Below are 24301 nucleotides of genomic sequence, written 5' to 3'. Positions count from 1 at the left end.
TGTCTTTTGCCAAGATATTTCTCTCACCCAGCATGGGTATATGTAAAATGACACCCCAAAACACATTCCCCAACTTCTCCTGAGTACGGCGATACCAGATGTGTGACACTTTTTTGATGCCAAGGTGGGCAAAGGGGCACATATTCCAAAGTGCACCTTTCGGATTTCACCGGTCATTTTTTACAGATTTTGATTGCAAAGTACTTCTCACACATATGGGCCCCTAAATTGCGAGGGCAGTATAACTACGCCACAAGTGACCCCATTTTGGAAAGAAGACACCCCAAGGTATTCCGTGAGGGGCATGGCGAGTTCTTAGAATTTTTTGTCACAAGTTAGTGGAATATGAGACTTTGTAAGGAAAAAAGAGAAAAAAAAAAATCATCATTTTCCGCTAACTTGTGACAAAAAATACAAAATTCTAGGAACTCGCCATGCCCCTCACGGAATACCTTGGGGTGTCTTCTTTCCAAAATGGGGTCACTTGTGGCGTAGTTATACTGCCCTGGCAATTTAGGGGCCCAAATGTGTGAGAAGTACCTTGCAATCAAAATGTGTAAAAAATGGCCTGCAAAATCTGAAAGGTGCACTTTGGAATATGTGCCCCTTTGCCCACCTTGGCAGAAAAAAAGTGTGACACATCTGGTATCGCCGTACTCAGGAGAAGTTGGGGAATGTGTTTTGGGGTGTCATTTTACATATACCCATGCTGGATGAGAGAAATATCTTGGCAAAAGACAACTTTTCCCATTTTTTTATACAAAGTTGGCATTTGACCAAGATATTTTTCTCACCCAGCATGGGTATATGTAAAATGACACCCCAAAACACATTCCCCAACTTCTCCTGAGTACGGCGATACCAGATGTGTCACACTTTTTTGCTGCCAAGGTGGGCAAAGGGGCACATATTCCAAAGTGCACCTTTTGGATTTCACCGGTCATTTTTTACACATTTTGATTGCAAAGTTCTTCTCACACATTTGGGCCCCTAAATTGCCAGGGCAGTATAACTACCCCACAAGTGACCCCATTTTGGAAAGAAGACACCCCAAGGTATTCTGTGAGGGGCATGGTGAGTTCCTAGAATTTTTTATTTTTTGTCGCAAGTTAGTGGAATATGAGACTTTGTAAGAAAAAATAAAAAAAATAAAATCATCATCATTTTCCGCTAACTTGTGACAAAAAATAAAAAGTTCTATGAACTCACTATGCCCATCAGCGAATACCTTAGGGTGTCTACTTTCCGAAATGGGGTCATTTGTGGGGGTTTTCTACTGTTTGGGCATTGTAGAACCTCAGGAATCATGACAGGTGCTCAGAAAGTCAGAGCTGTTTCAAAAAGCGGAAATTCACATTTTTGTACCATAGTTTGTAAATGCTATAACTTTTACCCAAACCATTTTTTTTTTTGCCCAAACATTTTTTTTTTATCAAAGACATGTAGAACAATAAATTTGGCGAAAAATTTATATATGGATGTCGTTTTTTTTTGCAAAATTTTACAGCTGAAAGTGAAAAATGTCATTTTTTCACAAAAAAATCGTTACATTTTGATTAATAACAAAAAAAGTAAAAATGCCAGCAGCAATGAAATACCACCAAATGAAAGCTCTATTAGTGAGAAGAAAAGGAGGTAAAATTCATTTGTATGGTAAGTTGCATGACCGAGCGATAAACGGTGAAAGTAGTGTAGTGCCGAAGTGTAAAAAGTGCTCTGGTCATGAAGGGCGTTTCACCTAGCGGGGCTGAAGTGGTTAAACAATATATGGACGTCATCCACTTTGTGCTATAGGAAGAGGTTAAATATTTGCTATGCATCACATTTTTCTTCTCTCCCCATACAGTTAAGGCCTCATGCACACGACAGGGTTTTGTTCCGTGATCCGTTTCCGTTTTTGTTTCCGTGTGTCTTCCTTTATTTTTGGAGGATCACCAGACATGAAGGAAAGTAAAAAAAAATCTAAGTCAAGTTTGCCATGCAAATGATAGGAAAAAAATGGACGCGGACGCAGATGACAATCTTGTATGCCTCTGTGTTTTTTCACGGACCCATTGACTTGAATGGGTCCGCGAACCGTTGTCCGTGAAAAAAATAGGACAGGTCATATTTTTTTCACGGACTGGAAACACGGATCACGGACACGGATGACAAACGGTGCATTAGCCAAATTTTCCACGGACACATTGAAAGTCAATGGGTCCGCAGAAAATCACGGAAAACTGAAAAACGGACACGGGACACAACAACGGTCGTGTGCATGAGGCCTAACTCTGACATGTCTCATCTCTATATACACTACTTTGAAGTCCCCACCTAACATGTCCCCCCATATACCTTTGTAACTGGAACAGGATCGTGATGTGGCCTTCAGAACTGAACAATCTGATTGTCTGTTCGCACTCTTGCGAATCATTTTTTGTTGTGTGATTATTTTCTACTTTGGTCATACAGCAAAATAATTAAAGGGGTTGTCCCATGAAATTATGGATCAGAATACTTTTGTAATTGCAAGTAATTAAAAATTTTGTATAACCTGCTGAGTTAGGCCTCATGCACACTGCCGTGTTTCACGGCCGTATGCGGGCCGTGGAACCGCGGCCTGGATCCCTGCTGAGAGCAGGAGCGCACGGCGTCACTGGTTGCTATGACGCCGTGCGCTCCCTGCTGCCGCCGCAATACAGTAATACACTGGTATGATCTATACCAGTGTATTACTGTACTGTGCCGGCAGCAGGGAGCGCACGGCGTCATAGCAACCAGTGACGCCGTGCGCTCCTGCTCTCAGCAGGGATCCAGGCCGCGGTTCCACGGCCCGCATACGGCCGTGAAACACGGCAGTGTGCATGAGGCCTTATTCACTGAAATTCACTTGCTCCCTGAGAAAGGGCACACTGCCTGAACTGCCAGCTTGAATAAATCTAGCGGAGCTATAGGAGCAATTACGAGATCTCTGGATCCATGTAAAGTACAGGGCTGGTTCAAAGTTTGTTAGAACAAGAATGTGTGAATTTCATTTTTTACATTAATCATGAAATAGACCCTTTAATAACAAGGAATTAAAAAATGAGCTGTGTCATTAAATGGTTAGTTCAAGATTGGGAACGATTTGGGCAGGGCTGGGGTAAAATAACCAAAGAAGCTGTACATCATAGCCATTATATCGCTACTTCTCCAGCACTGACATTCTGCTCCTCCCAACATTTTTCCTAATCTCAAACAACGTTAATAACTGCTTGGTAATAATTTCTTCCAGAAAAGTATTGCTTAGGAAAAAGCTCTATTGAATAGAGGAAATATGAATTCATATTATTCTAAATAATATTGATTGCCTTGTGCAGAATTCTGATGAAGTAGTAAATACAATTTATTTTTTTTACTTGTTTTTTCCCTTCCAGACTGCATTAAAATGTCACCTGTGTGGGGTGCAGTAAGAAGAATTTGTACAGTTCTCCTCGTCTTATCACAAATTATTGGTAGTAGAGGTAAGTCGTGTTTTTCCATTCAACTCAACTGGAGTGCTAAATCAGACAAAGAGTTGCTTGTACATGGGAGGATGTGTATGCAGACATTTTTCAATACTTTGAAGGATCTTCAAGCTTTTTATGCACTGTACTCTTAAGGTGGCCATACACAGACAGAAGTTGTTTGATGGTTAAACAGGAGTGGAATAGATGATTTTGCAGGCACAGCTAGACACAGTTTAGTCCATAATGGCCCGTTGTAATTGTTCAAATTGGCGTTAAAGCACGTTAAATAAAACCAGAAAGATCATTTATCCACAAAGCTTTCTTTGAATCAAAGTTTTTTTCTCTGACTATTTGATGAGAATTTTTACCCCAGGTAACTTATTTTCAGATAATGGTGGCCTATGAGTGATCAGCTAAAATGGCAGTTCGTTGCAAAATTTTAGTTGATGAATGAACGTTTTGGTTGGTCATTTTGATCAACTTTAGACTAATTTGTATGGTTACCTTTAGGCTGAGTTCACACGGGCGAGATTTCCGCGCGGGTGCAATGCGTGAGGTGAACACATTGCACCCGCACTGAATCCGGACCCATTCACTTCTATGGGGCTGTGCACATGAGCGGTGATTTTCACGCATCACTTGTGCATTGCATGAAAATCGCAGCATGCTCTATATTGTGCATTTATCACGCAACGCAGGCCCCATAGAAGTGAATGGGGCTGCATGAAAATCGCAAGCATCCGCAAGCAAGTGCGGATGCGGTGCGATTTTCACGCATGGTTGCTAAGGTGACAGTCTATTCACTGTATTATTTTCCCTTATAACATGGTTATAAGGGAAAGTAATAGTATTCTTTAATACGGAATGCTTAGTAGAAGGTCAATTGAGGGTTAAAAAATGAAAAATAATTAACTCACCTCCTCCTCTTGATCTCGTAGTTGGCGATCTCTTCTTACTTCTTTAATCATGAGCTGCCGGCTAAAGGACCTGTGGTGATGTCACATCACATGGTTCAATCACATGGTCCATCACCGTGGTGATGGACCATGTGATTGGACCATGTGATGAGCTCAGTGAAATTACCACAGGTCCTTTGACAGGTCCTGAAGAAAGAACAGGAGACCGGCAGCTACGTGATCAATTGGAGGAGGTGAGTTAATTTATTTAATCCTCAATTGATCTTCGACTAAGCATTCTGTATTAAAGAATGCTATTATTTTCCCTTATAACCATGAACACAACCTTGAACCCAAACCTGAACTTCAGTGAAGACGTTTGGGTCTGGGTACCACATTCAGTTTTTTATCACACACGTGCAAAACGCATTGCACCCGCGCAATAAAAACTGAACGCATTCGCAGTCAAAACTGACTGCAATTGGGTACCTACTCGCGCGGGTTTGCCGCAATGCACCTGGGACGCATCCCGAGCCAAAATGTGACGCCCGTGTGAACCTAGCCTTACTCTTCTGGTTTCTTAGTCAGATATTAACGATACATCTACCTCTTAGTAGACAGCCTTAGGCAGGGGCGTACACAGAAATCACTGGGCCCCATAGCAAGAGTCTGAATTGGGCCCCCAACCCCACCCACTACCCACTCCTGGCCCATCCCACCTCCTGGCTCCTCCCCTGCCACACCCCCATTTGCCAATAAAAAAATGTATACATGTTCTACTGAAACCATTAGAAACCTTTAAGAAATAGGTGCTGAATTCAGGTGCTTATAGCGCTTTATAATCCATACTCTTTCTGTATGGGAGTAAGGATCTCCCTGGGGCTGCAGTGAGCCATGTACAGCACACATCACTGCTCCTGCCTGTCTGCTTTGGTAAAGTTGGGCATAAATGGGCGATGTCAGGCTTTAGCAGAGTGGGCACAGGGCGCCATATGTATGTGAGCACAACTGAACGAGTGCAGGGAAGGAGCCTGCATATATATCACTCCTCCTGCCTGTGCCCACTGCGGTAAAGCCTGACACAGCTTTGTTACCAGCGCCATTTTTTCATCACTTCTCTCACCCCCAAAAATGTAATAAAATGTGATTTAAAAAGTCACACACACTCCAAAAGGGTATCAATAAAAACTACAGTTCATCCCGCAAAAAATGAGCCCCCACACAGCTCAGTAGATCATATAACTATAAAAAAGTTATGGGGGTCAGAATATGGTGATGTAAAAAAGTAAATTTTTTTAAATCAAAGTGTTAATGTATTTTTACACTATTTAGACATAAAAAATATCGTTGTAATCGTACTGACCCAGAGAATGAAGGGCACAGGTCAGTTTTGCCACAAAAGGAAAGCTGTAGGAACAAAACCCCACAAAAAAAAGTTTTCCCCCACAAAAAAAAGTTATGACTCAACGAAGATAGGGAAGGAAAAATAAAATGCAAAAATGAAAAAACCTCTGGTATCCTAAGGGTTAAAGGGGCTATCTAATCCCTATTATGCCACCCAAATTGCCCAGGCACCGCATACAGTTAATACTTATGCCCAATGGGGGGGCACAGACAATAGCAGGCTGCGTCGGAAATGAGCCTCCCTAGCGTCACCCTGCTCCCCCCTATGTCGCTGGATGTATTAATCTGTGTGACGTGAGGGGGGCAGTGGCTGCTGTGTGGGCATCAGGAGCAATGCGGGTGCTGGGGAATGAGGTAAGTAAGGTGCCTGGCCCCAAGCATTTTGGGGGGCATTATAGGGGTTGGATAACCCCTTTAACTCATTGCTGCTGATGCTAAGTGTGCACATAGCCACCAATCATATTCTCCCCCCACCCCTGCAAGATGACTGATATGCTGGGGGGCCCTGTAGGATCATAGAGGACTCAGGAGGACAGTGTGCTTCCACCCTCTTCTCCCCGGGGAGTGAGGAGGGGGGGGGGGGAGTAGGAGGAAAGCACACTGTCCTCCGGAGTCCTCTATGATCCTACAGGCCCCCTTCCCCCCAAACCCCACTGCTTGCTGCTGCCCTCCCCCTATCAAGAATACCCATATCCAACCAATACCATATATGAGCTTTATTTTAAGTCTGCTGCTGTCCTCTTACTGTGGCACACTTCTGTGTTCATGACCAGTCCTTCAGTATGGGCCAGGGGTGTGGGGCACTCACTGGCTGATGACTGTCTTGAGGGCGGGCGGCAGATGGCGGGCAGCACGTGAGCGCAGAGGATAACTCTGCCACGCCGAGTGCACTCATCTATTAGGGTGACCAGACGTCCGTTTTTTAGACTCCTGGTCCTCCGTCCGGCACAAGGCCAGGACGGACTGCCAGAAGTCCTCCTTTTTTGTGGTCATCAGCGACTCTAGACTCGACGAGTACGGGGCACTTTAAGGATCACTCACATCACGGCGTAGAGCGCACCGACATCAGTCGCACGTCCGGCAGCGCCTGCATCGCGCCAGTCAATTCTGGTTTGTGCAGGCGCGGCCACGCAGGAAGTGGAGGAACAGACTCTGAGGAGCGCAGCTGCGCTGAGGTAGTCCCTGGTCTGTGCTGTAGGCCGTCGGGGATTGCTCAAAGGGGGGAAGGGCAGGCGCTGGTAATTTTGAAAGGGGTTAATAATACCTACTGTGTGGGTCCCGGGAACAGCTGAAAGGGGGAAATAAATAAGTGTGAAGAGGGGACTGAAAGGGGTTAAATACTGTGAATGAGGGACTGCTGAAAAGGGTCTATGTGAAGGCCCTTCACACTTTCACAGTATTTATTAACCCCTTTCAGCAGTTCCCCATTCACAGTATTTATTAAGCCCTCAGGGGACTGCTGAAAAGGGTTAATAAATACTGTGAATGGGGTACTGCTGAAAGGGGTTACCGATAATAACTACTACTGTCCCTCCAGGACACCCATGACCCCTCCACAAGTTCTTACCACTCCTCCACCCGTTTCCCGGCAGTCGATGGGGGCGTGGCTTAGCGGATATGGGCGTGGTTTGCGCGTTCTAGGGGCGTGGCCGGCGAGGTCCGTGAAGCCAGTGGCCACCCTAGTCTCTATGTGTGCCTGGCTGCGCTGCTCCTGCTGCCTATTACACTGGCCAATCAGCAGCAGCAGGATCCTTGCCTGGGAGGGAGATGCAGCCCGAATAATGGGTGGGGTTGGAGCCGGAGGGAGAAGTTCAAGAACGCCGCCTGAAACTATGAATAAACTGTCACTGTCTTGTGCAGAGTAGGGGGCGGAGCCTTTCATGCGCTCCGGGCCCCCTGTGCTGCGGGCCCCATAGCAACGGCGTGGTCTGCCTATATTGGCAGTACGCCACTGGCCTTAGGCTACTTTTCACATCTGCACAAGACAGATCCGTCACTAAATCCATTGTAAGTCAATTAGCTCAGGATCAATTTTTTTTCTGTGTCTGAAAAAACGGATCCATCACTATTGACTTACATTGTTTTTCATGACGGATCCGTCTTGATCAGTATCCAATGACACACTAAAAAACGCTGCTTGCAGTGCATATGTGTGTGTCATGGGAACGCAAAGAAACGGAACGGAATGCATTTTTGTGCACTCCGTTCCCTTCAGTTCAGTTTTGTCACTATTCACAATGAATGGGGCCAAAACTGAGACGTTTTCCTAGTATGACAGATCTCAATTACAGAAAGGGAAAGCGCATGTGTGAAAGTAGCCTTATATTTTAAATTACCCTAAGGCTAGATACAAACATGCAATTTTTTTCTATATTTTTTAGCCAAACACAGGCGTGGATATAGTTTCCACTACCATCACTGACTATTAAAAAGTACCAAAAACTGCATGTGTAAACCCAGCCTTAGGCCCCATTCACACAACCATGGTGCCGCCATGTCCATGTTGCGCATTGCACACTGTTGGTCCAGAAAACACGTGTAAACTCTGCAAGATGTGGTGAAAGATAGGACATGTTCTATTTTTTGCGGCACAGAAGCACAGACCTGTAAACGTAGCCTAATACAATTGACATCTACTGTGTATGGAGCAGGCACAGCTCGGGAGCCCACAATACAGTCATTATTATTTTGTATTTTATATGAATTAAAAAATCTAAAAAATTATGTTACTTAGTCAAGTTTAATAATTTAAGGAGGTGTGATATGCCCTGAAGCAGATTTTTGTACAGGCCAGGTCTTCATAGTGGACAATGGTATCTGTGTCCATATGGCCTCATGCACACAACTGTTTTTTTTTAAGGTCCGCAAAAACGGGGTCCCTAAACTCTCCGCTAAAACACTCCACCCCTTCCCAACCACCTTAACCGTAACCTGGCCTAGAAACTTCCCCCTTTAAGTCAATTTACACTGCGCTACATCTGCGCCTCGCTCCGTTGCCATGCATTAAAACTTAGATTTTTTTTTTTAGCACTATATTCTGACCCCCGGGGCTCTTTTTTTGTGGAAGGATCTGTAGTTTTTATTAATACCATGTTTATGGGTAAGAAAAGAAATGAAAAAATTGCAAATAGGCCATTTTGACCCTTTTTTCCGTTACACCATTCGCCGTTTTGAAAAAAATATTTTTATGTATGAATAACATGGCCATTTTTAGATGCGGTGATGCCCATGATATTTATATTTTTTGCTATTTATGTTTTTTTAATTCTACGGAAAGGGGGGTGATTTAAATTTGAATATATTTCGTCGTTTTTTAAATGTTTTTCAACATTGTTTTCTATTTTTTATGGTTTTGTAACTCGTGACTTAGGTTACAAACCTCTGTTTTTGTTTTACTTCTGTACCATTATGTTTCTAATATATCCATATTGTTACTAGAATTGCTCATTTCTTATGTTGGCCTGCCACCTTCTGGCCAAAATAAGAATTGTAGCTTCAATACCCTGGGTCTCTTGAGAGAGACCCAGCATATTGAATTCAGAGCATGACTTTTTTTAGCTTTTAGATGCCGTGATCACACTTGAAACAGCGGAGACACACTGACCATGGTGCCCGCTGTACCCATTGCTCCAGCACTGTACATGTAGGGTTAAATATGCCAAAAGTGGTGTATATTTTGTAATGAATGACCTCCAATGTTTGCACTTCTGACAAGTAACCTAAACCTTAATTTACAAAATAAAAAATCAAACAATTACCTCACCATACCTATATACAGTTGCAAGAAAAAGTATGTGAACCCTTTGGAATTATATGGATTTCTGCACAAATTGGTCATAAAATGTGATCTGATCTTCATCTAAGTCACAACAATAGACAATCACAGTCTGCTTAAACTAATAACACATAAATAATTAAATGTTACCATGTATTATTGAACACACCATGTAAACATTCACAGTGCAGGTGGAAAAAGTATGTGAACCCTTGGATTTAATAACTGGTTGAACCTCCTTTGGCAGCAATAACTTCAACCAAACATTTCCTGTAGTTGCAGATCAGACGTGCACAACGGTCAGGAGTAATTCTTGACCATTCCTCTTTACAGAACTGTTTCAGTTCAGCAATATTCTTGGGATGTCTGGTGTGAATCGCTTTCTTGAGGTCATGCCACAGCATCTCAATCGGGTTGAGGTCAGGACTCTGACTGGGCCACTCCAGAAGGCGTATTTTCTTCTGTTTAAGCCATTCTGTTGTTGATTTACTTCTATGCTTTGGGTCGCTGTCCTGTTGAAACATCCATATTCTGTTGAGCTTCAGCTGATGGACAGATGGCCTTAAGTTCTCCTGCAAAATGTCTTGATAAACTTGGGAATTCATTTTTCCTTCGATGATAGCAATCCGTCCAGGCCCTGACGCAGCAAAGCAGCCCCAAACCATGATGCCCCCACCACCATACTTCACAGTTGGGATAAGGTTTTGTGCTGTGCCTCTTTTTCTCCACACATAGTGTTGTGTGTTGCTTCCAAACAACTCAACTTTGGTTTCATCTGTCCACAGAATATTTTTTTCCAGTACTGCTGTGGAACATCCAGGTGCTCTTGTGCAAACTGTAAACATGCAGCAATCGTTTTTATGGACAACAGTGGCTTCCTCTGTGGTATCCTCCCATGAAATCCATTCTTGTTTAGTGTTTTTACATATCGTAGATTCACTAACAGGGATGTTAGCATATGCCAGAGACTTTTGTACCGTATTTTTCGCCCTATAAGACGCACCGGCCCATAAGTTGCACCTAGGTTTTTGGGGAGGAAAATAAGAAAAATCTGTGGATGACTGACACTGTTATGGGGGAGATCTGTGGATGACTGACACTGTTATGGGGGATCTGTGGATGACTGACACTGTTATGGGGGGAATCTTTGGATGACACACTGTTATGGGGGGGGATCTGTGGATGACGAACACTGTTATGGGGGGATCTGTGGATGACGGACACTGTTATGGGGGGATCTGTGGATGACGGACACTGTTATGGGGGGCATCTGTGGCTTGCACTATTACAAGGGGATCTGTGGATGGCATTGTTACAGGGGGGGGGAATCTGTGGATGGCACTGTTATGGGCTGGGGGGATCTGTGGGTGGCACTGGTTTATATGTGCCATCCACAGACCCCCCCAGCCCATAACTGTGCCATCCACAGACCCCCCAGCCCATAACTGTGCCATCCACAGACCCCCCCAGCCCATAACTGTGCCATCCACAGATCGCCCCCGCGCCCCCCCCCCCCCCGCCACCAGTATACTAAAATAAGATGTCATATTCAATTAATACTTATTAAACATGCTCCCTCAGTCCTATTACTACCTTACATCCTAATCGCTAGTGTAGAATTCAGGCAGGCAGGACGGGCGGCCGGCGCATCTCTTACTGATGTCACTTGCCTGCGCCGCCTGCTTCATTCATAAAGTAGGCGGCGCAGGCACGTGACAAGAGTTACACTGCCGCCCGCCCGCCCGGCCTAAATTCTACTGCCGCGATTAGGATGTAAGGTAGTAATAGGACTAAGGGGGCAAGTTTAATAAGTATTACTTGAAAATTACATCTTATTTTAGTATACTGGAGCGGCGGGGCGGTGCTATACTACACTGACTGCACCGCCCCGCCGCTATTGCCAGCCCCCAGATCCTCCTCCCAGTCCCTCCCCGAGTCCCCGCTCGCTCTACATCGCAGCTTGCGATGTAAAACTGCAAGCATTCGCCCCATAAGACGCAGGGGCATTTCTCCCCCATTTTGGGGGAAGAAAAAGTACGTCTTATGGGGCGAAAAATACGGTAAGTCTTTAGCTGACACTCTAGGATTCTTCTTCACCTCATTGAGCAGTCTGTGCTGTGCTCTTGAAGTCATCTTTACAGGATGGCCACTCTTAGGGAGCGTAGCAGCTGTGCTGAACTTTTTCCATTTATAGACAATTTCTCTTACCATGGACTGATGAACAGCAAGGCTTTTGGAGATACTTTTATAACCCTTTCCAGCTTTATGTATACTGTCCTCATACACGTTAGCACGGTGTGTAATCTGACATGTAGCTAAACCTTTTTGTCCTCTGAGAGAAAAGAGACTGTTCCGCTTTAAGGTTCTCTTTATTGCTCGTAGACTGACAGGAAAAGGTGAAACTACAGAATAAAACAGTAGTATTTTAGAACATAAATACCATGGTATATGGCATAAAACACAGATTAACCTCCTATACATTCAGTATATGATATAATACAATGATAGTAATGAGCTATCAATACAAGAAACATAATAAAATGCAGTAAATGACACATAGATAGTGCTCTTACCGACTATGCTCAAAAACAGGCTGAATAACAGATGATGTGACAGGAAAACCAGTGAGAGAGCATGGTTGCTGAGACATAAGATGATGGCTGCTTGCTGTACCAGCACAAGACTAGCAAGAACCAGGAACTACCCACAATGCACTGGGACTCCCATAATGCATAGAGAAAAACAGGCTGGGTGAAATACCTAAACTCATCAATAGATGGTGCTGTTACGACACAATGTAATGCAAATGAATTACAACAGTTAAAATGCCATGTCAACTGATAATGAGACAGAAACAACTGGAACTGAATCTGGGGACAGAACATTATGCAAGTCAACAATTCTTAATCGTAGGTCTTCTGAGAGCTCTTTTATGCGAGGCATCATTCACATCAGGCAATGCTTCTTGTGAAAAGCAAACCCAGAACTGGTGTGTGTTTTTTATAGGGCAGGGCAGCTGTAACCAACACCTCCAATCTAATCTCATTGATTGGACTCCAGTTGGCTGACACCTCACTCCAATTAGCTCTTGAAGAGGTCATTAGTCTGGGGGTTCACATACTTTTTCCACCTGCACTGTGAATGTTTACATGGTGTGTTCAATAAAAACATGGTAAAATGTAATTATTTGCATGTTATTAGTTTAAGCAGATTGTGATTGTCTATTGCTGTGACTTAGATGAAGATCAGATCACATTTTATGACCAATTTGTGCAGAAATCCATATAATTTCATATAATTTCAAAGGGTTCACATACTTTTTCTTGCAACTGTATTTTCTAAAAGTATACACCTGGCATATTGTCAAAATGCCACTCAGCACTTCACAGGGACCTTCATGCTATTTTACATCAACATTTAATTTGTCATACAATTGCATAAAGGTTGATATAAGTGGATTAAAATATGACCCAAGCAGAAAGTTATATTGTAACATCCCAGAGTATGTCACTAAAAACTCTATCCCCCTGCTACAATATGTCAAGTGTATGTATTACCATCTGGTGTAATCTAACTTTGCATTTTCCGGTATATGTATTTTCCAGGCTTGTATTATGTATTTGCTGTAATTTCCCTGTACACCAGCAGGTGGCAGCAATATGTAATCAGACCATGGTTAGGTTAGTATATCTAGTCTGGAATAGTCCATTCCAGTCTAGGCTCCCCTGTGTGAGCAGAAGTGGGACGTTCCCATGTCCTGTCTCATGAGGAGGAGAAGGAAGTTAAGGTAGTGTACCAGCCACCCCTGCCAGGGGCAGGCTGTGTTGTAGAAGCTCCCAGAAACATGGATCCCAAGACAGGATCGAGCCTCGGCTGAGGCAAAGATCACTCTTCCCAGCCTGAGCCATCAGCCTAGGCTGGTTGACAAGAAAAGCAGCCACCTCCAGCCTCCAGGAAGAAGCATTCCTTGTGAGCCAAGCTGTGAGTACTTATCCAGAGACCAGGAGAAGCCAAATTCCTCCTCAGCTAGTCAGGCCCACACCAAGCAGAATACAGACAGAGAAGAAGATAAATACCTGCCAGATTCTCCAGGCACATAGTATAGAAGCAGAAGAGATACTGATACCTGCCATAAATTGCCTATACCTGCTGGGACCCAAGACTATTGCTGTAACTTATATGGATTTAAAGCTGCCATTAAGTAAAGACAAGTTGGATTATATCTCCAGTCTGGATCTCATTTACTGCTACCAAAGCTCCTCAATTACTCCTATTAACAACGATCATTTTATTGCAAGTGAGCCAGGATCCAGGAGTCCAGCCGTACGAAGGTAGGAGACACCGTTGACACTACCATATCTGCTACACAGAGACATTATCCCGTGAGTTATAACATCTTGAAGGGCCCTGCTACAGTACCTGCGCAAGCTGCAATTGGCGTCACGAACCTCTACACATATATACTGACCCACTGCATAGCTGACCCACTGTACCAGTGTCCTGCTCATTGCAATATCACACCTCCAAAAAAAAGGTTCAACATGTGCAGATTTCATTCTTGCCATTTAAGGGTTAAATTTACATGCACATATCTTCATAAAATAATCAGAACTTTAAAAACCAAAATCTGGTTTCAAGTTGCAAAATACAGACAGTACATTCCTTGAAAACTGTACCTCACCAGACAACCTGATGATTGCTGTATTGATGGGCTGGCTGCCGGCAGACATTTCCAATATCCACCTTCATGTAACTTTGTAACAAACAGGAATTATTTTTAAAAATGTCTCAAAAGAAACATAAGTGGTCATTTATTAAGAAATATACGCTACTTTTTGGAGTATTTAAGGGGCAGATTTAGTCGCAAAGGGGTTTTGCTGCAAAATCTGCAACTTTTCCCCACTCACACCACTTTTCCGGGGTGGTGCAAAAAGAAGCCATGGCATGTAGGGGGATGAGGACGGGCTGGCTGGCCCGCCTCTTTTATCATTTTCTACGGCAGTTTATTGTGTGGAAAATGGTCTTAAACTATGCCAGCAATGGGGGCGGAGCTAGCCGCGTCAGGAAATGGCTGCTTGACCCGTGAGCTCCTCACCGCAGCACCAGCAAATAGCTATTTAGCGGGTTCCCACCCTGACTTACCATGGGAAAACTCAACAGAGATAAAGCTAAAGAGGTCCAGACTACTCCCAGACATGCTAGAGGGCAATCAGATCTGGACAAATACCTGAAAAAGAAGATGTCCTCGCCGGCTGCAAGATCTAAGATGGCGCAGGAAGCTGCTGCCGCTTCGGCATACACAGAGGACTCTGATGATGAAGGCTCCCTCGCCGCGTCTGAGACACACAGCGATCTCGGCTCGATCCCCATCTCCAGAGCCTTTCTCAAGGAGTCCTTGGCACTTGCTTTTGAGCCCGTTATGAAAGAACTCTCCGCCATAAAAGCGGAAATTAAACAAACGGGACATAGAGTGGCGGCTCTAGAAGACTCGCAAGCGGCCCTGACTAAGCACAGCCGTGCAATGCAGACGAAAGTTGAAGAGGTCCGGGAGCAATTGAACACGGCTTTCCTGCACCTGGAAGACCAGGAAAACAGGAGCCGCAGAAAAAACATTCGCATAAGAGGAGTCCCTGAAAGTGTGCAGAGGGATGATATATCTGACACGGTCAGCCAAATTTTCACTGCACTACTTGGACACGACCGGGCAAAGATGGTAGTTGTAGAGAGAGCCCATAGGGCCCTCAGGCCTAAACCACCGCCGGATGCCCCGCCGCGGGATATTATTTGCGGCTTGCTCAGTTTTGTGGATACGGCCGCCATTTTGACCGCCGCTCGTCACAAAGGAGACTTTTCGCACGAGGATCATAAAATCCAGATTTACCAAGACCTGGCCGCCAGCACCTTAGCCAAGAGGAGACAACTAAAGCCACTCACCGATATCTTAAGGGAGAGACGTCACCCCTTGCGCTGGCTTTTTCCGTTTGGCCTGTGCGCCACAGTGAATGGGAAGCAGATCACAGTGCGACACCCCGAAGATCTCAGCAAGATGTGGGAAGCCCTGCAGGTGGAACCACTGGACATTCCCTCGTGGCTGCCGTTGTCCGGCGAATTGAAGCTGCCAACATTGCCTGCCTCAGACGACTGGCGAATCGCAAAAAAGTTCAAGTCACCACAGGCGAAGAAGCGGCAAGCTGAGCTCCAGGACACTTGAACCCATATGCATTATTGCATGGATCCAGTGTTATCCACCTGCGGTCTGAATCCGGAAACATATCGGTACCGCACTGATTGTTAAAATGTTCTTTATTCCTTTTTCAGAACCAGTTTAAACTGTAGGCCTGGATTGTAAACTTTGTGGTCTGTCTCAGTTAGTTAACCCCGTCATTGCCATCACAAGGTTGACTCCTGTATCCATGTTTCAGTAACAAGGGCAATTGGTCCCGAGCAAGATGGCAGGGACGGGATTTAATCTTCTGTTATCCTATTTGCTACCAACCCATATAGTAACTAAGTTAGGGGTCGCTGCATTTTTTGGGTATGATGTTTTTATATAATTACATGACCCTGCGCATCCTTGCTGTTTAACTCATGAGTTGGGTCCCATGAAGGTAATGGGGCTCCTATATGGTCGTTTTGTGGGAATCCTCAGTGCTGGGAGGAGGGAGGGAGCGATTTTCTGAGATACGGGTATGTTCGCACTCTTCTTTTCGTTATCTTCTCCCTCCCCCCTCCTGGTCTAGCCCCAAAGCTGTGTAGTGAGTGCTCGTACAGGCTTTCTGTACCTCACAGTTTCTCCCCCTCCAGCTTTACTTTACTTTGCTTTTCATTACTGTACTTACTCTCTCTAACCCCTTCTCCTCCCCCCCACTCTCTGTCTTGTCTTGCCCTGTCCCCACCACCCTCTCCTCCTCTCCTCTTCCTAACTTGTAGGAGGGTATCCTATGAGTATTAACGTGCTTGAATTTGTTTTCTTTGTTCCTGTGTATAGTTTGTTCGGATGGGTCCTGCGTCTATATTTAATTGCCTTACTGGGATATGTATCTTTGCTCTACCTCGCAACCACCTATGAATTATGGATCCTTTGAAGGTAACGTCACTTAATGCAAATGGACTTAACGTTCCCCAAAAGAGAAGTCAGGTATTCCACATGCTCAGGAGAGAGAGGGCAGATCTTTTGTTCTTACAAGAGACGCATTTCAGAAACAACCATATTCCACAACTTTTCACCAAACATTACACTAAATGGTTCCATAGTTCCCACTCATCAGCATCTAGAGGTGTTTCCATAGGATTCAGAGCTAACACCCCCTTCCAGCTTCAGGCACAATACATCGACCCTGAAAGTAGATACCTATTCTTAAAAGGCACTCTATTTGGTAGTAAGGTGACCTTGGCTAATGTGTATGCCCCTAACACGGGACAAATACCTTGGCTTCTTAAGATTCTAAGCTCACTACGAGACTTCAGAGAAGGATTACTGATACTGGGAGGGGATCTAAACCTGACTCTTGATCACCCTATGGACTCTACCTCTAGGGTATCTAAACACTCCACTACACAAATCCGTTCACTGCTTAAAGCTTTAGCTGCACACCAAATTACGGACACCTGGAGACTGTCTCACCCTAGTGACAAGGACTACACGTTCTTCTCAGCTGTACATAAATCCTATCAGAGGTTGGACTATCTTTTTGTCTCTAACCATGTTCTAGATAAGATTGAGTCCTCCACTATAGGACAGATCACTGTCTCAGATCACGCCCCTGTCTCTCTGGTGATACGGTTGAGTGGTCTACCTCCTAGAGATTGGTCCTGGAGACTGAATGAAACCCTGTTAGAAAACGAAAATGATAGGCGTAGGTTGGATGAGAAGCTTAAGTCCTTTTTTGAAATTAATAGCTCTCCCACTATTGATATGGCTATGATTTGGGAGGCCCACAAGGCTTACATCAGGGGTGAACTCATTTCTTTGGGATCCTGGGTGCGTAAGCAAAGGGCGCTTAAGATTGATTCAATCTTAGCACAAATTTCAGCCCTAGAAACTATTAACAAAGAAAGCCCCTCTGACACCCACTATAATGACATTATAAAGCTGAGATGCCAACTGAAAGATCTGTTAAACATAAAATCGGCCAAAGCCCTTAGATCAGCGAAATATAAGCTTTACGTTCATGGAGACAGAGGTTCTAAACTGCTTACTCAGATGATTAAGGGTCAAAGAGATAGAGCTTTCATTTCTGGTATCAAACCCGAGAAGGGCCCTCAACTAACCAACACCCCTGCCATAGCGAAAGAGTTTGCTAGGTTCTATTCGGACTTATACAACCTTAAATCAGATGATCCTACCCGTATACAGCGCAAAATAGATTCTTTCCTAGAAGGAATAAGGGTCCCGACTCTAGCGACGGAAGAAAAAGATATGTTGCTTTCCCCTGTGACGGTAAAAGAAATTACGGATATTTTGGCGAGCATCCCTTCAGGGAAATGCCCTGGACCTGACGGCCTTCCCATGATTTATTATAAAAAATTTAAAAGCACTCTGGCCCCACAACTAGTAAACTTATGTAACTCCCTCCTTAATGGAAAATCCCTCCCTCCTCAATCATTGATAGCTCACATAACAGTTATTCCCAAAGAGGGGAAAGATCCCACCAAGTGTAGTAGCTACCGACCTATCTCCCTGCTCAACGTTGACGTTAAAATTTGGGCTAAGCTTTTAAGCCACAGATTAGCTAAGCTACTGCCTAAGCTCATAGGGGAGGAGCAAGTGGGTTTTGTTAAAGGCCGAGAAGGCAAACATAACGTGAGTAGGGTTCTACATGCCATTTACTACGCTAAACAACACAAAGTCCCATTGACCCTGCTAGGAACAGATGCTGAAAAAGCGTTTGACAGGGTCAATTGGGCTTACATGGAAAGAACGTTAGTTCACTTTGGCTTTCCGCCCTTGTTCATTTCGGCCGTTTTCTCGCTTTACTCACACCCCTCAGCTAGAGTGCTGGTAAATGGCACATTATCCCCTCCGTTCATAATCTCCAACGGGACGCGGCAGGGCTGTCCTCTCTCTCCAGCATTATTTATATTAACTCTGGAGTTGCTGCTATGTAAATTAAGGACTTCGGAGTCCATAAGAGGGTTGCAGGTAGGAGGCAGAACTCACTCATTAGCAGCTTTTGCGGATGACCTGCTTCTTCTCTTAACGAATCCTAGAGTGGCGGTTCCAGAAGTAATTAGGATATTCTCAGAGTTTGGAGAAATATCCAACTTCAAGGTCAACTATGACAAATCTGAGATACTAAACATTACGGCCCCGCAGACACACATTTCAAAGATCCAAACGAGTACCTCCTTCCAATGGCCAAAAGATGCTATTAAACACCTTGGGATAATGATCCCGGCAAATCCCTCCCATTTATTTAGGCTCAACTACGCACCCCTATTCAGCAAAATTAAATCTTATTTGACATCCATTAAGCTCCCCTTCCTCTCGTGGTTGGGTAGGAAAAATTTGGTGTCCACATATGCCTTACCACAAATTTTATACACCCTGAGATGTCTCCCTATACCACTGTCGAATAAATTCATGTCCGAATTTCATTCCTTATTTAGCAAATTTGTGTGGTCCAACAAGAAGCCTAGATTGGCCCACTCTCTCCTTGTTAGGAAACGCAACAAAGGCGGTCTTTCCCTACCAGACTTAAAAACATACCTACACGCTATCCAGCTGGAAAGGTGGGTTGAATTGGCCAGACCACACAACAACGCCTTACATGTTGGCCTTGAAAAGGCCCTTCTGGGGGACTTAGCCCTACACCGTTTATGGGTACATACACCGGATAGAAAATATAAACCCCCCCTTAGCGCCCTAACTCGCTGTATGTTCCAGGTCTGTGGCAGGACCAAGGCTCTGTCCATGGCTGCCAACAATCTTTCGCCGGTAGCTCCTCTGTCCGCCCTTCCGTTTTTCCTTAATAAAGAAAAGAAAGACTTTCATAGGAGCGTGGTTACATCTAGATGGTCTTAAGATTTCGGACCTGACTGAGACCAAAGACCTCTCGGAATTTCTAACTACAGCCCAGACCCTAGTGCCCAGACATCTGTGGTCTAGATTGGTGGAATTAGATCTTGAATTGTGTAGCAAAAAGTATAAGAAATTGAGTGAAAACTCGATTAAAGATCCTACTTGGCTTGAAAACTACGCCATATTGCCGACTTCCCCCCCTAAAACCCTATCTAAAGTATACTCTCAACTGTTATTGGATATGTCTACGGAGAGACCTTTTTATTTAAGGGCGTGGGAAAGGGAGCTCCAGATTACCCTCTCTGATGAAGATGTTGTGACGATCCTGAAAAACTCACATGGTTTTTCGAGATGTGTTCGCATTCAAGAAAACTCATTCAAAATCTTATCTAGGTGGTATAAGACCCCTGTTTTTCTGTATAGAGCACATCTCTCTCCATCAGACAGGTGTTGGAGATGCTTAGAGGAAGAAGGCTCCATCTCCCACATTTGGTGGTCCTGTAGAATAATCTCAGACTTTTGGTCTGAAATAGAACGAACCATCAATAAAGTCTGCGGTTCTAAGATCTCATTAACCCCTGCTCTTATCCTGCTTTGGCTTCCTCAAGGTGATTTTAGGCCCTCCCTTAGGAATTTAGCCACACACATGATAACTGCAGCCAAATATATTATACCCACCAAGTGGCGGAACTCAGACCCTCCTACCATAAAAGAATGGGTGGAGAAAACCCATCAAATATGCCTTATGGAGGAATTAGTGAGCTGGGAAAAAGGGACTAGATCGGCCTTCCTGAAGACGTGGCAATCATGGTTGAACTTTCACGAATCTTTCCTTGGTAACTAGGTTTGGTGTACCAACACAAGGGGACATATCCTCTATCCCTCTTGTGTGTTCTCGATCGGCCTGACCTCAATGGGCCTTGTTGAAATGGAATTATAATCTCCTTTTCTTAGGCCATTCATTTTGCACCCATTTACTAGAAAACGTTATTCCTATCCAGTGTTACCCGAGTTTATAGTAGGTTGCTTTCATCTCTCACCCACTTTGATAGATGCATACCAATTGGGTTCCCAGATCTTCAGATATCCCAAAGGACGTGTCCGACTATTGATGTATTGATTTACGTTGATGTATGTTAGTGTTGCTGTCACTGTTTTTGACAGTTCTATCAAGTCTCAGGGTCTAGGCATATGATGTACCCATATATCACTGGATATAGTTCTATATGATTCTCTTACTATATCGGACAGTTAGGTATTCTCTGCTTACATGGCTATAATGTATAAACTGTCTTGCACCTTTGATATATATTATATGTCTACTTGTGTGGGGATTGTCCACTCAAGTGGCTAATTTGCTCTGCAACTGCCTTGATTTCTATAGACGCTGAATATGTCTTGTTGTTTGTTTATATAATTGAAAATTCTTCAGAAATAAAGAATTTACAAAAAAAAACTATGCCAGCAATGGACCTGGTGTAGGGTTGGCGGCACCAAGCGCCAAATTTATGTTGAGTCCTGCGCATGGGGATTCAGACCAGCATATAAATCACCGGCCTTAATAAATGACTGCCATGGTGCCTAAAATTCCCTTCAAAGCAGAATTTTCCACATAAACATGTACAAAAATATATCAAGATGTACTTCAACAGGAGCCTGTGCTCTCAAAAACATTTTTTTTAAAATGCCATCATCCACCAACATCATAAAATGTATAGTCGCGGCCAAAAGTTTTGAGAATGACACAAAGTTTCACAAAGTTTGCTGCTCAACTGTTTTTAGATCTTTGTTTCAGTTGTTTCTGTGATGTAGTGAAATATAATTACACGCACTTCATATGCTTCAAAGGCTTTTATCGACAATTACATGACATTTATGCAAAGAGTTAGTATTTGCAGTGTTGGCCCTTCTTTTTCAGGACCTTTGCAATTCGACTGGGCATGCTCTCAATCAACTTCTGGGCCAATTCCTGACTGATAGCAACCCATTCTTTCCTAATCACTTCTTGGAGTTTGTCAGAATTAGTGGGTTTTTGTTTGTCCACCCGCCTCTTGAGGATTGACCACAAGTTTTCAATGGGATTATGATCTGGGGAGTTTCCAGGCCATAGACCCAAAATGTCAACGTTCTGGTCCCTGAGCCACTTAGTTATCATTTTTGCCTTATGGCACAGTGCTCCATCGTGCTGGAATGCATTGTTCTTCACCAAACTGTTGTTGGATTGTTGGAATAAGTTGCTGTTGGAGGGTGTTTTGGTATCATTCTTTATTCATGGCTGTGTTTTTGGGCAAAATTGTGAGTGAGCCCACTCCCTTGGATGAGAAGCAACCCTACACATGAATGGTCCTCAGGATTCTTTACTGTTGGCATGACACAGGACTGATGGTAGGGCTCACCTTTTCTTGTCCGGACAAGCCTTTTTCCTGATGCCCCAAACAATCGGAAAGAGGCTTCATCGGAGAATATGACTTTGCCCCAGTCCTCAGCAGACCATTCACCATATTTTCTGCAGAAGATCAATCTGTCCCTGATGTTTTTTTTGGAGAGAAGTGGCTTCTTTGCTGCCCTTCTTGACAGCAGGCCATCTTCCAAAAGTCTTCACCTCACTGTGCGTGCAGATGCGCTCACACCTGCCTGCTGCCATTCCTGAGCAAGCTCTGCAGTGGTGGCACTCCGACCCCGCACCTGAATCCTCCAAACAGCTACAAAGTTAGGAAAATCTTCATTTTCTGAGAGCAAATAGCATACCATGTATAAAAATACTGAATAAAATACAATACATACAATACTGAATAAAATACATAGAACCACCTTCATGCAACCTTGCAGCAAATATATTTATTTTAAAAAAAATATCTGAAAAAAAAAACAACCTGTAGGATGTGATGAGTTCATACATACACAACTGTCTACATTTACTGATGCATGTGTTAAGTAAAAATGATTAATTCCTAAACCTTATAAATTCACAGCCTGATGAACATTTAAAAGAAAAAAAAAAACTTTATTAAAGTCCATTTAAAAGGAGGGCAAAAAGCCTATATGTCACAGTCTGTGACCATCAGGCACCCAGACTCAAAAATGTACAGAGAAGGAATATAAATAAATCCTCTGTACAATTATAGGTCTGGGCTAGAGACCTGACTTGCTAGCAGGTAGTTGCTAATCAATTGCAAGCCGGAGGTTAGGACACGGTTCACACTATGAATGGACACTAGTATGTGTGTTGCAAGTGGCCCTATTGGATATTGCTCAAGTGTGGCTACTCCAGCTAATTCCTGGCCGTATGAGGCTATATTCAGCTGACTGTACTGACTATACTAAGTACTGCACCCTTGGTCTGCGATTAATATCAGTGTATCCAGTACATATACGCTAGACCACTATGTCTGGGGCAACTATTAAAGAGCCTCACTGCTCCAGATAATTATACAGCGTGCTGCGTTAATGAAGTCTCTGTGGACATATACGCCCTCATATAGTACAGTGTTCAGACCAGCCTTTCAAATAACCTGCGGCCAGTATATTTAGCTATATCCATTCGCTTGCAGCCAGTATATTTTGGCTGTATTCAGTCACTTGCAGCCAGTATATTTTGGCTCTATCCACACACCTACAGCCAGTATATTTTGGTTCCATCCACACCTTTGCGGCCAGTATATTTTGGCTGCATACACACACTTAGGCTATCAGGTATAGTATCGCATCTCGTGCAACCCTGCCTAAAGAGCCGTGTCCTAATAGTTAACAACAGCTCTACGCATTTCCACGTGACATATGTTCGTCACGTATCTTCAGGAGCTAATTACATAATGCCTATGTCAGGACAAAAGTGCCGCACTGTAGCGTGCTATGGCTCCGGCGCTCTGATGGCCGTACGCGGCCGAAAGATCTTCATATGGCCGAAGCCCCGCCTATCGGGAGGGGTGTTCCGGTTACACCACCAATCAGAAGTAGGGGCGGGTTCCTAGTCCCGCCCTCTGACCGGCAGGTGCTGTAATGATCCTTACCCTTCCTGACGAGTTTTGCGCTTGCGCGATTCATGAGGGAATCCAAGTCGCGGCCCATATACTATCTTTTGATTCAGAACATATCTGCTGGTCGGGACCCACAGGGGCGGAAATCCTCAGACAAAGCAGGTACTGATCCCCATCTTAGTAATACGTCCCTAGCGGGGAGGGGCATCCCCACTCTATAAGCAATGCGCCGCACAGACCTTTCACTTACCAGTAGGAGGAGCGCCCTGCAGGTAAGTATAATGCTTCTAAAAATTGCTAAGTAACCATGGCAACCAGGACTGCAGTAGCGTCCTCGTTGCCATGGTTACCGAACGGAGCCCCAGCAATTAAACTGGGACTCTGATCGGTACTCTCCGCTGCCACCAATGATAGGGGGGGGATTTTAATTAGGAGGGGGAGGGAGGGGGCCCACTGGCCACCAATGAATCTACAGTACTACAAGGGAGGGAGGGGGGGCCGGCCGCACTGGCCACCAATGTGTTAACTACAGGGGAGGGAGGGGGGGCGCACTGGCCACCAATGAGTTAAATACAGGGGGGAGGGGGGGTCTACCCCCTGCTGCCTGGCAGCACCTGCCAGGCAGCAGGGGGCAGTCATATACACAGTTCTTTTAGTATATTCTAACTTCAAGCATCCCCATCACCATGGGAACACCTCTGTGTTAGAATATACTGTCGGATCTGAGTTTCACGATCTAACTCAAATCCAATAGTATA

General features: G+C 44.3%; 1 protein-coding gene across 2 annotated transcripts in view; it reads left to right on the top strand.

Moving 5' to 3' along the window:
• Positions 1-24301, top strand: part of LOC122932627 (complement receptor type 1-like) — a 284179-nt gene that overhangs the window by 19572 nt on the left and 240306 nt on the right. For both annotated transcript variants that reach the window (XM_044287148.1, XM_044287147.1), the window contains exon 2: positions 3399-3485. In XM_044287148.1, coding sequence (XP_044143083.1) covers positions 3410-3485 — 76 coding nt within the window. In that variant the 5' untranslated portion in view covers positions 3399-3409. The remainder of the gene's footprint in view (positions 1-3398; positions 3486-24301) is intronic.

The sequence above is a fragment of the Bufo gargarizans genome, chromosome 3 (assembly GCF_014858855.1).
Source record: "Bufo gargarizans isolate SCDJY-AF-19 chromosome 3, ASM1485885v1, whole genome shotgun sequence".
Taxonomy (NCBI): Eukaryota; Metazoa; Chordata; class Amphibia; order Anura; family Bufonidae; genus Bufo; species Bufo gargarizans.
Note: the sequence above shows the minus strand (reverse complement) of the source record. Positions and strands in the feature narration are given on the sequence as shown.